This window comes from Vombatus ursinus, unplaced genomic scaffold (assembly GCF_900497805.2).
Source record: "Vombatus ursinus unplaced genomic scaffold, bare-nosed wombat genome assembly UNPS02010219.1, whole genome shotgun sequence".
Taxonomy (NCBI): Eukaryota; Metazoa; Chordata; class Mammalia; order Diprotodontia; family Vombatidae; genus Vombatus; species Vombatus ursinus.
Genome location: NW_020949997.1, coordinates 5,299,714 through 5,316,353, shown reverse-complemented (window position 1 = coordinate 5,316,353; position 16,640 = coordinate 5,299,714). Strand labels below are relative to the sequence as shown.

Sequence of the window (16,640 nt, the reverse complement as noted above, 5' to 3'; positions counted from 1 at the left end):
CAGTTTCCTCATCTATTAAAAGTGGGGCCTGGATGTTTGGGGCTCATCCTGCTTTAAATCCAATGATTTTATGACTCCTCAGGAGAAAAACTGGCACTGAATGGGGCTGCTTCAACAATTCCGAATAGGTTTTCTGGCCTAATGGCAAACAGCAAGTCTTAGCACTCACTCTGAACTCTCTTCCAGCCAAGGACCGCCATGCTAGGCCTGCTCACTGAGATTACATTCAGCCCTAATGTGCACTCAACCCCTCTGCCTCTCCTACTGGGTGTCCCACTTTGTAGTTTCAAAAGAAAATGAGACTTCTCCAACAAAACTCAAGGAAAAAGTGCCTCTCCGTCCCATAAGCCTAAAGATCATTTGTATTCAGCTTCATATGGGGCTCTTTTGACTCCTATCAGTGACTTACAGATTCTTTAGAAGTGGGCAACACACAGACCAAATCTGGAAAACAAATAATGAGAATATAGGAGTAGCTTTTTACATTCCTGTTTGTTTGATTTTTTTTTTATTTTTCTTTAGAAAAAAAAAAACACGGGGGGGCGGAATTTACATGGCAAACCATCAGTATTGGGTATCAAAGTAAGAATGAGAATGAATGGAAAATTAATAAAAAGCAGACCACAGGGAAGAGTCCAAGAGGTTCACGCCCAGGATCCTTAGGCATCCCGATACTATCTATGCCAGGTTTCCCAGGCTGCCTTCTCTAAAATGGATGGTCACAGAAAGTTGGCCACTCTCTAGAAATGTGCCAACAACAATGAAAGTACTTGACAGAAATACAACACTTAATACAGTTCCTCTGTTTTATGCACAGGCTATTTATATTTAACTTTTTCTTTCATAAGAAGAAAAAGTCCAATGGAGTGTGAGAGTCACCACTGTAATTACAATTGAACACCAGAGTAAGGAACTCTAGGCAGCTGGAAAGCCTGGATGTAGGACATGATCTTCATCATCAAAACAAGTTCTGATTAGCCTGACCTCAGTTCATTCCAGGCTGAAGGGATGCCCAATGCTGGAACAAGCTGACATTCCTCTTGCAACCAAACACCCAGTAGAGCTGGACGCTCCCAAAATCCTTTGCTCTGAACTACCCACGCCTTGGGCAATGAAAAGGCAGGCAGGCAGGCAATCTGAATGTTTCCTTTTTAGGTCAGTATCTGGACACTGATTTCAAAGGCGCCCATATATTAAAGATAATAGCTTGGTAATCCACTCTGAAAGCTGCCTTCATTATCTTCCTGACAAGTTGGGCTGTAAGGAAGAAACTCTTGAGTTTTCCCCACTCCATACTTTGGATTTCTGGATACTAAATTCAGCCAGAGCCAAAGACGTCTTTGTGCGACCAGCAGTGGCCAAAGGTAAGGGGCAGGGCAAGAAAGAACCAGTTGTACAATGCAAAACTAGTGGTACATTCAAGAAGGGGTGAAGAGTGGGCATGCAGCAAGCTGTAGTGCCTCCACCCCAAGCTGTAGTTCCAGTAACCATGTCTGACCCTGAAGGATTTTAGCTCTTAGCTCCTTCATTGACCTGGTCTCCAAGGTAGTTCTGGTCTCCCATCGGTTTCAGTTCCTATGTGTAAAGTGGCGGTGGCGGGGTCCTGTGGCCTTCTGATGTCATTGCTCCTGATGTGAGGCTGAATTCAACCTCACTGAGTCATGAGGAGCATCATGATGACCAGGCCCCTGCAGCTGCTTAGTGCTTGGCACCCCATGAGAAAGGCAGAGTATCTTGTATCACCTAGTAATAACTCAACCTCCTCAAAATAGGGGAAACAATGACAGAGAGGGTGGAAGGATGGGTTTGGATGGAAAAGATACTAGGAGGAAGGAAGGTGGACTTATAAGGGGATCAGGCCTGAAACACTGTTGAGGCCAAAGGGACCAGAATAAAAATCTGAAAAATTACAACTTTCTTGTCCCTACTTAAAAAGATAGTTTCCCACTCCCCCCTTAAAAATCACCATATTTTAAAAGGTGAGAGGTAGGAGAGACCTGGTCCAGTGGGCTCTCACTCTCATAAGAGGCAGGTTCCCATCAGGCCCTTCACTGACTGTTCTTACCTGCTCAGCTCCTGCCACCTCTGTACCAAGGGGTACACAGAGAGAGACTCTTATGATTTCTACCAGTGTCTCACCTTCCCCACCAAATGCAGCCAAAAAGGAGGAGGAAACCCAAAGACTAAAGTGCAAAGATTTCCATCATAGTGTGCATCATATATAGGGGTGGATCAAAAGAAGGAACAGGTTTGGGTGGATTGACAGATACAGTTGTTCCCAAAGCTATAGCTGTGGGGTGGGAAAAAAGTATCTGCACCAATGCGTTCACCTTTGCCCGGAGGCCATTGAACACATTATCTCTTTTCACAGACATTGCCAAATCTACCTAGGAGGGGCAAATGCTCTGAGCCACATGAGGAGTATCTGAGTCCTAAAAACATGACCCAGAAAGAGAGAAAACTGGCATGATCACCCCAGTGGTAGTGGCTATGGTGAGCAGAGAAGACCTGGAGTTGGAGGGGGAGGGGAGAGAAAGAGGACAAGGTTTTAAATGAATGAGTTTCCTTTTTCAAGAGAAGAGACAGATGAAAAGTCTGAGATGTAATATCTCTCATTTAGAGGAGTCGGTGAAGACTCTGACATCAGAACTAAGTGCTATACGAAGGGAGCTCCTCTGCTTATGGGGAGAGTGAAGATACGGGGTCAGGCGAAGAGGGCGCTGGCGAGAGGAGCCCAGCCACCGCGTCACGGCGTGTAGGCAGGGGGTGGTTGGAACTGATTGATGACCTCATACTCGGCTGGGTACGGCTCATTCTCCTCCATCTCTGACAGCAGCTCCAGCGCCTGCTCCTCTTCTTCGGTGGGATAATGGCGCAGAAGGTTGGCAGCAGTGGCCAGGATGGAGGCCCCTCCTGCTCCTGCCACCAAGTAGAAGCTGACAGCAAAGGTGACATAGACCTGGGAACCGTGGTACTTCTTGTGCTGCTGCTGCTGAGCCAGGATGAGCTCTGAAGCCCAATAGCAGAAGCCAATCACTGTGGCACACTGAAGGACTAGACAGGAAGAGAAAAGAAAAAGTGACAGTTAATGTCTCTTCTGGAGCCCCTAGCCCCTGAGATCTGAGCTGCTGACTAACGGCACTACGCCGTGAGAAGGCAGTGCAGTATGGGACTTGGTGGTCAGGACTGGCATTCCCTCATGAAGAGGAGGGGCGGTAGGTGTGGAAAGCCCTTGATCTCTGCCAGTTAGTCACTGCAGGCAACATTCAGTGTGCAGGAACATTTCTTTGCTCAGCTTTTGTTAGCTCTCTGGTCCTCTCTCCTGCCAGGCAAAAAGGTTACCTGTGAGGATGTGGGCAAAGGCATAGCGGCGGGTGATCTTCAGAGCAGGGTGCTTGGGCCCAAAGACATCAAGAAGAAAGGCAGAGAGGCTGCACAGGATCCCCAAGAAGCAAAAGGCAGCAATGACACGCAGTAGTAGCACCGTTTGGGGATTCATGCAGAAATCTGTTTGGGGAAAAAAATGATTTGAGAATCAGACTCTTATGTCTAGGCTCCCTCCTCAACTTCCCCACAGAGACTTTCAAGGTTGTTTTTCTTTTTCTTTTTTCTTTTCTTTTTTTCTTTTTGGCTAGGCAATGGGGTTAAGTAACTTGCCCAGGGTCACACAGCTAGTAAGTGTTATGTGTCTGAGGCCAAATTTGAACTCAGGTCCTCCTGAATCCAGGGCGGGTGCTCTATCCACTGCGCCACCTAGCTGCCCCGGTTGTTTTTCTTTATGACATGGTTATTGTACTGGCTGTCCCCCATGCCTGGCATGCTCACTCTCCTTTTCTCTACCTCCTGGCCTCCTTCAAATCCCAGTTAAAATCCTACCTTCTATAAGAATTCTTTTCTGATCCATCTTAATTCTGGTAGCTTCCCTCTCTTGATGATTTCCAATTTATCTGGTATATAGCTCGTCTGTATGTTGCTGTTTTCATGTTGTCTCCCCCATTAGATTGTAAGCTCCTTGAGGGCAGGTACTGTCTTTTGCCTTTCTTTGTATTCCCTGTGCTTAGCACAGTGCTTGGCACATAGCAGTTGCTTAATACATGTTTATTGACTCAGTGAATTGAAATCATTTTCCTGGATCTGCTTCCTTCATCTGTATCAATTCATACAAGTCTTCCCAGGTTTCTCTGGAACTATCCCTTTTGTTATTTCTTACATCATGATAACCTGACAGCTGTGAAGTAGCTTAGATTTCTTCCTTAGAGGACTTACTGTTCATTTTTTTGCCCATCAACTCCTCCTTTTACACATGAAGAAACTGAGGCTCAGAACAGGGCAGTGACTGACCCAAAGTCATGCACATAGGTAGTAAGTGGCAGAGCTTATAGACATGTACAAGTATATAAAGTTAACTTCAAGAGGAAGAGAGTGAAAACAGTGGGAAGCTCCCTCCACCCTGTCCCTGCCTGTGCTCTCCTCCTCTGAGAACCTCCTCTTTAAGGATGCCCAGGCCGGCCAGGTCTTCAGTGCTTTCCAGGCTGTACCCCTGACTCTCGAGGCTTTCTCTCCAATGCCTCTGGGCTGGTACCTTCATCTTCTCTGGAGGGCAGGGGCTGGCTTTTCTGCTTATATTTGTATTCCCTGTGCTTAGTACAGTGCCTGGCACATAGGAAGTGCTTATTAAATCCTTGTTGACTTGACTTAACACATCTGAGCTGGGCTTTGAGCCAGGCATTCTACAGGGAGGAGGTGGAAAGGTAAGACACAACATGGGGGACCCCCTGTGCAAAGACAGAGGGTGGAGATGAAATGTCATCAATAATGGACGCTAGCTGGACAGTTTGGATGGAATGGAAAATACAGGATAGAAAGCAAAACAAGGCAAGACTCAAAAGGTAGACAGAAGCCTGACAGTAGAGAGCTTGAAATGCCAGCCTGAAGGCTTTTTAATTTTATCCTTGATAACAGTGAGTCAGACTGGTTTGGGAATAATCAATTTGAATTGTTCTAATTGTCTCTCATCTCACTCTCATATGATAGCCCTTCAGAAGCTTGGAGCTATTATTTTACTCCTAAATCTTTTCTCCAGGCTAATCAGAGAGAACTCTGCCCCAGGCTCTGGTCCAAAGGAAAGCCCCTCAGGTTCCACCCAGGACACATGGAGGACAAAGGTCAATCAATGTCAACCAGAAACCAAAGTTTCTAACAACTACTTGCCTTTCTAATAAGCCTCTCTAAATATTCCAGTGTAGAATCTTTAAAATAAAAAGCAGTCCAAGCCTCCACAAACTGAAATACATGGGATCTTTACAGATGAGGGGATTCTACCACAAGTGGACACCACCCAGCAGATGCAGCAATCAGATTCTCCCCCAAATCAGGAAATCCTTTCACTCCAATTAAAGATTTTTCTTTCAGGCAACAGATGTATTCTTGAAAAGTTGTGTGAAATTCACACAATTCACATTTGTAAATTGAATCCATTTTCCAAATAACTTACTTTATAACTTACAGAAATGGATTTTTAAAAATTTCAACAATCTTTATCAGTGGCTCTTAATGCTTGAGTTAAGTTTTATTGTTCATTCTCTGTCAAATAATTAATAATAATTAGAAAGAAGATAGGGGTAAGATCTAAGAGTAGTAGGAAAGCATCAGAATCTCTGGTTAAAATTCTTATCCTTCTTATATGTGACTAGTTACTTATGAATAGATCTAGTTTGTAAATTCAAATTTTGAATTAACTTTCCTTAAAGCAGGACACTTCTCATATATGAGGTTGGCCAGCTTCCTGTGAACTAAGAATGCTTTTCTGTTGCAACTATGCCCAAAGGGCTATAAAAATGTGCATACCCTTTGACCCAGCAATAGCACTTCTAGGGCTGTATCCCAGAGATCATACAAATGCGAAAAGGGCCCACATGTACAAAACTATTTATAGCAACTCTTTTTGTTATGGCAAAGAATTGGAAATTGAAAGGATGCCCATCAATTGGGGAATGGCTGAACAAGTTGTGGTAGATGAATGTAACAGAATACTATTGTGCTATAAGAAATGCTGAGCAGACAAACTTCAGAAAAACCTGGAAAGCCTTGTATAGACTGATGCTGAGTGAAGTGAGCAGAACCAGGAGAACATTGTACACAGTAACAGCCAAATCATGTGATGACTAACTTGGACAGACTTAACCCTTCTCAGCAATACAAGGATCTAAGACATCTCCAAAGGCCTCATGATGGAAAATGCTATCCACATCCAAAGAAAGAACTATGGAGTTTGAATGCAGATCGAAACATACTATTTGCTATTTTTTTTTCTTCTGTTGTGTTTTGTTTCCTCCTTCTGGTATTTCCTCCTATTGGTTCTAATTCTTACTTACAACATCACTAATGTGAAAATATGTTTAATAGGAATGTATATGTATAGCCTGTATCAGATTGCACGTGATCTTGGGAAGGGAGGTGAGGAGGGAGGGGGAGAAAAAATTAAAACTCAAAAGCTTATGGAAGTGATTTTTGATAAATTAAAATAAATTAATAAAAAGAAAAAAAAAGAATAGTTTTCTGCATTTAAATAAAGTTTTATAGTATTTAAAAATGTTAAAAAAAAAAAACCCAAACCCCAAACCATTTTGTTTCAGCTGTACAAAAATAGGCAGCAGGCCAGAGTTGGTCCTCAGGCTGAAGTCTGCTGACTGCCTTTTACAGCATCATTTCCATATTATGGGCCAGTTCTAAGAGGCAGGCTTAAGCTGGAGTGGTTACACTTTAATCCAGCTGGAAGCAGCTAGGTAGTATAGTTGAATCCAGCCTCAGATGCTTACTAGTTGTGTGACCCTGAGCAAGTCATTTAACCACTGCCTCAGTTTCCTCACCTGTAAAATGAGGACAATAATAGCACCTTCCTCCCAGGGCTGCTGTGAGGATCAAATGAGATAGCAATAACTGTAAAGTGCTCAGCACAGTGTCTGTCACACAGAAAGTGCTATATTCAGGTTAGCATGACCTTCTATCACAGTGACCACATTTCAAATTCCAAAAGGAGAACGAACTTGTGTACAGAGTTGTAGGAGAGAGACGTGGTCAGATCTGTACTTTGGGAAAATTACTTTGGCAGCTGATTGGGGGATGGAGTGAAGGGTCAAGAGATCTGAGGCATGAGAGATGAACCAGAAGGTTACAATATTATTGCAGGCATGTGGTGATAAAGGCCTGGACACCAGGGTGGTGGCAGTGTCAGAGGAAAGAAAGGGGTATACATGAGATGTTAAGAAGGTAGAAATGACAGGAGTTGACAACTGATTGGATGGGGTGAAGTGTGATAGTGAGGGGCTGAAGAGAACACTTAGGTTTTAAGTCTGAGTAACTGGAAAGATAGTGGTTCCCTTGACAGTAATAGGGAAGCTCAAAAGAAGGGAAATTCTTTGGTGGGAAAGCTTCTGAGTTCTGTTTTGAATATGTTGGGTTTAAGACACCTGTGGGACATCTATTCTGAAATGACTAACAGGCAATTGATGATACAGGAGCTCAGGAAAGAGGCTAGGGCTGGATAAGTAGACTTGCAGAGAAATCATCACTGAACCCATGGGAGCTGATGAGGTCACCAAATGAGAGGCTAGGGAGAAAAGAGAAGAGGACCCAGAACACACCCTTGGGAGATGTTACACCTTAGTGGGTGTAACATGAATGAAGATCCAGCAAAAGAGGGCAGCAAGACTTGTTGGAGAAGAGCAAAGAGATATCAGAGTCCCAAAAATCCAGAGAGGAGAGGGCATTCAGAAGACACTGATGATGCACAGAGTCAAATGATGCTGAGGTCAAGATGATAAAGACTAAACAGAGGCAATTAGATTTAACAATTAAGAAATCACTGGTAACTTTGAAAAGAGTAGTTTCAGTTGAACAATGATGTTGGAAGCCAAACTGCAAAGGGTTTCGAAGAGAATGACAAGAGAGGAAGTGGAGGCACCAATTACATAGTTTTCTCAAGTTTAGCCACAAAGGGGAAGAGAGATAAAGAATTACAGTTGGCAGGCATGGTAGGATCTAGTGAGAGTTTTTCAAGGATGGGAGAGCCCTGGGCATGTTTCTAGGTGGCAGTGAAGCAGCCAGTAGATAGGGAGAGACTGATGATTAGAGAAAACAGTGGGGATAATGGTGGGAGCTGGAGAATATAGTAAGGGATGGAATCAAGGGTGCAGGTAGAGGGATTGGCTTGGCAAGCAAAGGGCCATCTCCACATCAAAGGCTGGAGTGAAAGAGGAGATAGTTGAGAACAACGTCAGAAGGAGAAGAGGGAAAGGAGAAGAGGGTGGCCTCAGTGAATTGTCCTGGTTCTTTTGGTAAAGTATGAGGTGAGTACCTCAGCATAGATAAGAGAGAACAGGGAGTGATATGAGAAGTCTGAGGAGAGAAAATATGTTTGGAATAACCACTGTGGTGAGTAAAACAGGGAAACATCTAAGGAAGAGGAAGACTGGCTCCCTGTAACTTGAGGGCCCAGTTGAGATTAGCCAGCATAAATTTATAGTGGACCCAGTTAGCACAGTTTTTAAATTTCCTCTAGCTCTGAGCAGCAGCCAATGAATAGATATAGAAGAGACAGGCAGTGGGAGTAAGTAATCCAAGGTTCTGGTCTGAAAGCAACTGGCAAAAGAACAAGGGAGCTAGGGATGAAAGAGCAGAGGATAAGGTTAAACTGGTTCTCTAAGGGGTCCAGATTGGGTAGGGAGGACTATGTAGCTAAAGTAGGAGAGATGACCTGGGATGGAGGGACTGGATGTCATGGTAGGAGGAGCGAGGCATAAGGGAGAGCTGGAAAAATAAAAGAGGATCATATCAAGGAAATTCAGAGTTCCTTGACGTGGAGGTAGATGAGCTGTGGATGATCAAGGTCAAGAGGATATGCTGTGTATAGCTAGAGTGAAATGGAATAAGTAACAGGAGCTAAGCAGTGTGACAAACTGAGAAGTTAGGGTATCTGAGGAAACATTAACAAGTATTTTGAAGTCCCCTAGGATAGGGGAAAGAGTTGGGGTAGAGAAGAAGACAGTGAGCCTGGCGCTGAACTAATTGAGAAGGGAGGGAAAATGTCCTTTGGACTGGTAGGTAATAGCCACTTGAATCTGGATTGAGTGATAAGTCTGGATTGAATGACCCTCAAAGGAAGAAAAGTTCTGTTTCTTAAAAGCTGTGTGACCTTGGACAAATCACTTAACCTTTCTGAGGTACACTCTCCTTATGGGATTAATTCCTGCCCTACTATTAGTGATACAACAAACAAAATCAGTTTAGTTAAATTTTGAAAGGAAATAGTTAACTGGGGGAAAAAAATCTTTGCAGCAAGTTTATCTGATAAATATTGATATCAAAGATCCATAAGGAACCAATTCAAATACATAAGAATGACTGCCATTCCCCAACAGATAAACAATCAAAGAATATGAACAATCAGTTCTTAAAAGAAAAAAATCCAAGCTATCAACATCCATATGAAAAAATGCTACAACTGCCTAATAATTAAAGAAATGCAAATTATAATAACTTTGAGGTTCCAGATCATACCTAACAGATTGGCACTGAAGATGACAAAGGAAAATAACAATTGTTAGAGGGTCTTTGGGAAAACAGATACACTAATGCACTGTTTGTGTAACTTTGAATTGCTCCAACCATTCTGGAAAGTTATTTAGAACTATGCCCCCAAATACGTATTTGTACTATGTAAACTCTTTGACCCAGTTATAACTCTCCTAAGTCTATATCCCAAAGAGATCAAAGAGGAAAAAGACTCATATATATGAAAATATTTTTGTTGCAGCAAAGAACTGGAAACAAAGTAGGTGCCTATCAACTGGAGAATAGTTTACCAAAATATAGTACATGAATGCAATACAATATTACAGTTTTGCAGAATGCTGGGAAGACTTGTATGAATTGACACAAAATTATTTATACGATAACAACATAATAAAGCAAAACAACTTTGACCAACCATGATTCCAAAGACTGGCAAAGAAGCATGCTACCCAACTCCTGACAGAGGTGGGGCAGATTTAAGGGTGCAGAATTAGACATATTTTTTTGATACAGCAAATTGTACATTTATTTTGTCTATGTTTATTTTACATAAGGATTGTGTTTTCCTTTTTTATGGATGGGATATAATTTAGGGGAGGGAAAGGAACTAATTCTAAGAGTGCCAACCCCCCCCCCCAAAAAAGCAAAACCTAAGGGTCATTGAAGCATTTTTAAAATGCACAGAAAAGAAATGAAGGAAGTCTAGAAGGAAACAGATAATCAGGATGGCTTTGAAAATAACATGATGACTTCATTATATACTTAAAACTTTTTTTTAAATTCAATTTTATCTTCTGTTCCAAATTTTCTTCCTCATCCTCCCCCACTCAATGAGAAGGCAGCGCATTGGTGTACCTGTTTTCCCACAATCCCTCCAGCATTTGTCATTTTTTTTTCTGTCATCTTAGCCAATCTGCAGAAAGGTGGTGAAGTGGATAGAGTACACGGCCTGCAGTCAGGAAGACCTAAGTTCAAATCCAGCTTACATGGCTAGTAAATGTCTGTGTCAAGTTGGGCAAGTCATTTAACCATCTTTGCCTCAAGTTTCCTCATCTGTAAAATGAGCTGAAGAAGGAAATGGCAAACCACTCCTATCTTTGCCAAAAAAATCCCAAATGGGGTCACAAAGAGTTGGACAGGACTCAACAACAACAACAAATAGCCAACCTGATGGGTATAAGGTGGTACCTCAGGTTGTTTTAATTTTCATTTCTCTAATTATTAAGTGATTTAGAACATTTTTTCATATGGCTACTGACTGCTTTATTTCTTCCTCTGAAAACTGCCTATTCATAACCTTTGACCATTTTACTACATTCTTTTAAAGAACAAGTTGTACATAATATATTTGCATTTTTACACATAACTCTCTTTCTTTCTATTTTGTATATGGAAATATTCTTTTTTGGCATTTGTTAAATTCAGAATAAAAAAAATTAAAGGGCTGTTGTTTGGGATTAAAATGAGCTCATGAATAAGAAAAATTGTGAAAACCTGAAATGACTATAGAAATATAAGATGGTATATTATCATAAAATCTAGTCGTTTCAGGAAAGGACAAAATTAGAACAAATGATTACTTTGAAGCAGGGGGAAGAAGAGGAGAGACAAAAATTTAATTTTTAAAAAGTAAAAGGACAGAAGTGGGGCTTGAAGGAGACTTCGTTGTTCTATTCCATTCCACTCTGACATACAGAAGTCCCTAGTGGATGTCATCAGATTTTGTTCTGGAGTTCTTTAAGTTGGTGAGTATAACTAGACTGCCACCTCTGGCCACACAAAAAGGTCTGTTGTCATCTGTAACAGGATCCTGGGAAATTGACTTTGCCCAAGGTCACTGGTGAGTCACCAGTGTGGCCTTGTTTTGAAAGCTCTGGCTCTTCCTGTCTGCCTGCTCATCACTCCAGCCACTGCCTTCCTCAGACAGGCTGCAGGCTAAATGCCTAACTCTGCTTCAGAGTAGCTCCCTTTTCTTCTTCCCTTTGTCTTACTGGTGCCCCTGTCAACTCCAGGTTACTCCCTGACAGATGGGAAAAGCCTCTGACAGACTCAATCTCTCTGAGCACTAGGAAGACCCACCTGCTCAGGCTTTTTTTCCTCCACCTTGATTTGACTGAATCCATGACAGGCAGCTGACACTTGATCCTAATAGTTCTCTGGGGGAGTCTGTCACCATAGTAACCAAAAAGTCAAAGGAAAATGTATAAACTGGGTCCTGAACGAACTGAAGGCACCTGGAAGGATCCAGCTACACATATGCCAACCTCAGATGCACTGTCAAATCCCTGGAAGATACTTGAAATTCCAATGGCTGATCAACGATGACTCATCAAGCACCAAATCTCAACCTTCTGCGTTCCTGAAAGATGCTATTCCTGAAGCTGCTATCCTATATGTCATCCAGCATACTGACCTGGAAATTTTAAAAAGCTGTTTACGTTTGAGAGTTATCATCACTTTAGTCTTTCTCTGAAGGAAATCCTAACCCCTTTGAAGCACAGGAAAGCTGAAAATATTCTTTGAGCTGGTCCTAACTGTGATTTCTCTATACAATGCAGGCCTTAGATTAGGGGATTTGAAGCAATTCAGGATGACCTGAAGGAGATCAAGCTAGCCTGTATTTGTTAAAGTCTCCAAAGCTGCCCGAACCACTGCTTAAAGCTGGATATTTCTCCCTCTAAAACACTAAGCCTCAACATCAAAGTATTCAAGAAGATAAGGAATACAGCCTTGGCTGGCTTTGGAAGATACTAAACTTGAAAAAAAAACCAAACAAACAAACCCTGGACAGCTCTAATTTAATGAAGAAGAATTCCCTTCTGACTCAATTCCAGGGCTAACTGTCCATCTTTCCCCAATCATCTACAAAGATTTCCCAGGGTTTCTTCCTCCTTCAGGAACCAATTAAATGAAAATAGATTTCCAACCAGAGGCTTTAATAACCTTGCCTTTTGTTGGTATGTTCAGGGATAAGAGAATTCCTGGATCTCTATGACATACTAGGACAATCTTTCACGGTCCACAAAAGAGCTGGAACCAAGGTTAGGATATATATTCATTAACCTGGTTCTCCTATTGGCTACACAGCCTCAGAATAAAAAGGAAAAGGAAATCAAGTAATGGATAGATAATCTACCAGATATCTTCTTGATCCCTTCTTGATCTCTTCTACTGCTTTTTTTTTCCTAATGTCTATGAGTGGATAGCAGGATATTGTCCTCAATGTCAAATTTATTCACCAAGATAGGTCTTGCATGATTCTAGCAAACAAGATAAAAAGGTATTTTAAATATTTACCAAGTTATTATATAGAGAAACTATAATAAAGGAAAAGTTCACTGCACTGGTCTTTAATATTGCTATTCAATCTGAACCAATTTTAAACTGATATTCAATACTGAATCTGTCTTCAATATTTCAACAGATTTGTAATATCAACACTGCAGGAAGCAATACATCCATACCTTTTATCCTGTGTGACTGGCATCTATGACCTCACATATATCTTCCATAGAAGATCTACTCAATGTACCAGAGGACTTTCTCTTAATACTCTTCAGGGATCAGTGAAGTCTTGGGGCTCTCTATTTATGATTTCTCATAATTAGGACATAAGAGAACCACCTCCTTTTTATGAAATCATACTGTATTATATATTTCTTTTTTGAGGAGACAAATAAACATGTAAACAAGGGAAAACCTGTGCACCTAATTTATGTAGTAGACCTTCAAAATGCCTCTGACAAGGATTCACAACCAAACTGAATTAACACAGAATTATTGGCAATGGGAAAGCTTTGTTTTTGGCAGGGGACAGTCTCAAAGGGTAATGAAAAATGGATTAAGAAATGTAAAAAAGAGGGCATAGGGTACCATACTACAATAAATACTGGAGTCACAAGACCTCGGGGCTCTATTCTTGTCCTAATTAGGAGTGTGACTTTAGGCAAGTTACAATTTCTCTTGGTCTAAGTTTCCTCATCTGTAAAATGAGAAGTCAGGATTAAAGTATTCACATCATTTTTACCCAGTATCACTTCCAGTTGTAAAATTTTATTTCATAATTCTCCTACAAATGATAGTATACAGGGCACAGAAAGTGAAATTTCCTAATTGACAACCAGATGCTAAGCTCTCCCAATTAATGAAATACAAAACAATAAACTACAGGAAAAGATCACAAAGCTGGAAAAATGGTAGCTGATTTTTAATGTGGACTAATTATACAAACCAAACTTACAAACATACTTACATTACATACTTAGTTTCTGATCTGAGCTGTCAGATGTGTATCAGGAAAGAGATCTAGGTGCTGTCATAAAACTGTTCCCTGAACAGATCAATCCAACGGGCCAATGCAGTGCTGTGTAGCACCAGGAAGAAAAGCTGAACCTGTTATGCAGCATATGTAGAAAAAATATGTCCAGGTATATCTATACTCGGACAACTGTGTGAAGTCTGGGCTTCCTAAATAAAAATATAATCAAGTTGGGGAAAGATCCAAAGACAACTAAAACAATCAAGACAACTGAAAGGTGGTGAAAAAAGGGAAGATTCTTCAGCTTGATAAGAAAAAAAGGGGCAGAGGGCAGGGCAACATACAAAGATATGCAAAGACTAGCTGAGAAACTCATTTATATATTTCTCAAAATAGAGGAAACAACACCTTGGGCTTGAAAGAGCCAGATTTCTAAAGTGTTATGGGATAAATACAAATACAAGAAAGTTTAAGACAGGTTTAAAAATTCATGGACTTTATGTCCACAATGTGTTAAAAGCTGGGGCCATTGGGGATCATAAATAGCTTTTTAAGATTAAAGTCAAAGGGAGGATGTCCATGCTTCCAAACCAAACAGTTCTTAATGCCACAGCCAGAGACAATGATGGTCAAAACAAACTGCTAGCACAATCCAATATAACATTTCTTATAATCTGACAGTGTGTATGGACACTTTGTAAAGGTTAGGAGGACAACTGGCTGTCCTGAAAATTGTAACTGTTACTGTCAATGAATCGTTATTACAGATTTGGCTTCTAGCATTTGAGTGAAAAGCAGAATGCCCAGATTCCATTCAAGACTCCACCACAGGAGCAAACAAATCACAGGCATATGTACCACAGACACAAACATCCTCTTGTGGGCTTTGGTTTTCTTCTAAGAACAAAGAGAGAATACTCTCTTTTCTTCTAACGATCTCACAAGAAAGGTAAAAGGTTGAGTGAAATGAATCAATCAACTGAGCTTGTTAGGCACAATGTAGTATTTCCAAGTACAGCAACATCTGACTAAATTTATATAGAAAAGAGGAAAATGACATTTCATTCTGAGAGGCAAATAACTGACCTACAAGACACCTTCACACTACTGACATTTTTTTCAAGCAATAAAATTAAAACTCTTACCTCACTATCAGATTACCATCGGGAAGCCTTCCTGTACGCTGGCAATTTCCTAATTATGCTTAAGAAGGACCCTACTAATTGGGCTCTCATTTTACTAATTATCTCTCTTTTGTTGAACATAAACACCCTTAGGAAGAATCCCAATCAATCAGAATCTTGGAGCTGGAAGAATCCTCAGAGGTCACCTAGTCTAAAAGGAATTCCTTCTACAGAAGCCTGGACAAGTGGTCACTCAGCTTCCTGTGGAGACCTCCAGGAATAAGGAACCCACTAAAGCAGCCCAATTCACTTTCTGACAGTTATAATGACAATTCTGAAATTGTAAGGGTTTCCTTAGATGGAGTCAAAATCTGCATCTCTCAACCTAGCATGGAGTACGCCATAGAGGTTAGCTAAATAGAATTAAAATTAATGAATTGGGCCGTCTCAAACAGAGCCACCTGGTGGGCATGAGCACTGGAAAAGCACGACTGAATAGGCTGCCCATCCTCAGACCCCAGAGGCTCTGGCTCTGTCCATCGCCCGCCCCCTCCCCCAACCCCAGGCGCAGGGAGGCAGCACCCGGGCCATCCTGGAGCATCCTTACCTTTCAGCAGGTCTGGGTCCACATAGCCCAGCACGTCGGCCACTCCCAGCTCCTGGCGAGAGCAGGTACCCCCATGGATGTGCAGCCAGGCCGGCTCGGCCAGCGCGGTGCACAGGGCAGTGATGGAGAGGGCCCCCGGCAGCGCCGAGGCCAGGCTACGCTCCGGCTGCTTGGGCAGGGCGCTGCCCCCTGGGCCTCTCCGCCGGCGCCCACCAGGCAGCCCTGCGCCTCCCGGGGCGTACATGCCGGGGAGCCCGCCGGGCTGGGCCCGATCCTCTAGGACTGCTTGCTCGCTGCTCGCCCGCTGCCCACCTTCGGCTGACCGAAAGCCTGGGTGAGAAGAGAAAAAGAAGGGCACTGCGGGGGGCGGCCCGGCTCAAGCCCCGGCACAGCGGGGGGCGGAGACCCGGGGCTCGGCGGGGAGGGGGCAGGAGACCGTCGCTCCAGCTGGGGGAGGGGGGTACAACCGGCAATCCCAGGGCAGCCCCCACCCCCCAGCCCATCCATCCATCTATCCATCCTCAGCCCTCCGCTCACCTCCGCTCGGGGTTCGCGCCACGCAGCTCCGGGCCCGTCACCTCCGCTCCTCGCCCCGGGCCCACCCGCCAGGTTCCCCGGTCGAGCGATCCCGGAGCCCGAACCCGCAACGCCCGGACTCGGCCAGAGCCCGGTCCACTTCCGGCTTCCTCCCTCCGCTCCCCCCTCCCGCCCCCACCCCTTCTTTCCCCGGACCACTCGTCATGACGCCGCGTACGTGTTTCGTAAGCATCCTCCCCTCTTCTCCCCTCCCCCCGCCCCGCCTCTGCTGCTCCTGTGTTGCTTCCAGGGACCATTTGGGGTCGGCCAGATCCAGTTCTGGGAAGGATCCGCTTACCTGGGAACGGGGTGCGAGCCCGCTGCGGCTCGTGAGGCTGTAGAAGACTCGACCGTGCTTCCGAGTCCCCAGGAGACAACTACAACACCCAGAAGGCAGTGCGGCAGCCGGACCCAGCGGGCACTACAGTTCCCAGGAGATTTCGGGGCCCGAGAGCGGAAGTGGAGGGGACCTGGGGGGGGGGTCGCCGCGGGACTCTGGAGC

At 43.3% G+C, this 16,640-nt stretch overlaps 1 protein-coding gene across 1 annotated transcript; it reads right to left on the bottom strand.

Moving 5' to 3' along the window:
- Positions 1 to 538: 538 nt before the first annotated feature.
- TMEM127 (transmembrane protein 127) lies at positions 539 to 16,178 on the bottom strand. Its single transcript, XM_027853947.1, has 4 exons — positions 16,100 to 16,178; positions 15,563 to 15,892; positions 3,343 to 3,507; positions 539 to 3,054 (listed from the first exon to the last, which is right to left on the bottom strand). Exons 2-4 carry the CDS (start codon positions 15,804 to 15,806, stop codon positions 2,747 to 2,749), a joined length of 717 nt encoding a protein of 238 aa, XP_027709748.1. The 5' UTR covers positions 15,807 to 15,892; positions 16,100 to 16,178; the 3' UTR covers positions 539 to 2,746.
- Positions 16,179 to 16,640: the final 462 nt, after the last annotated feature.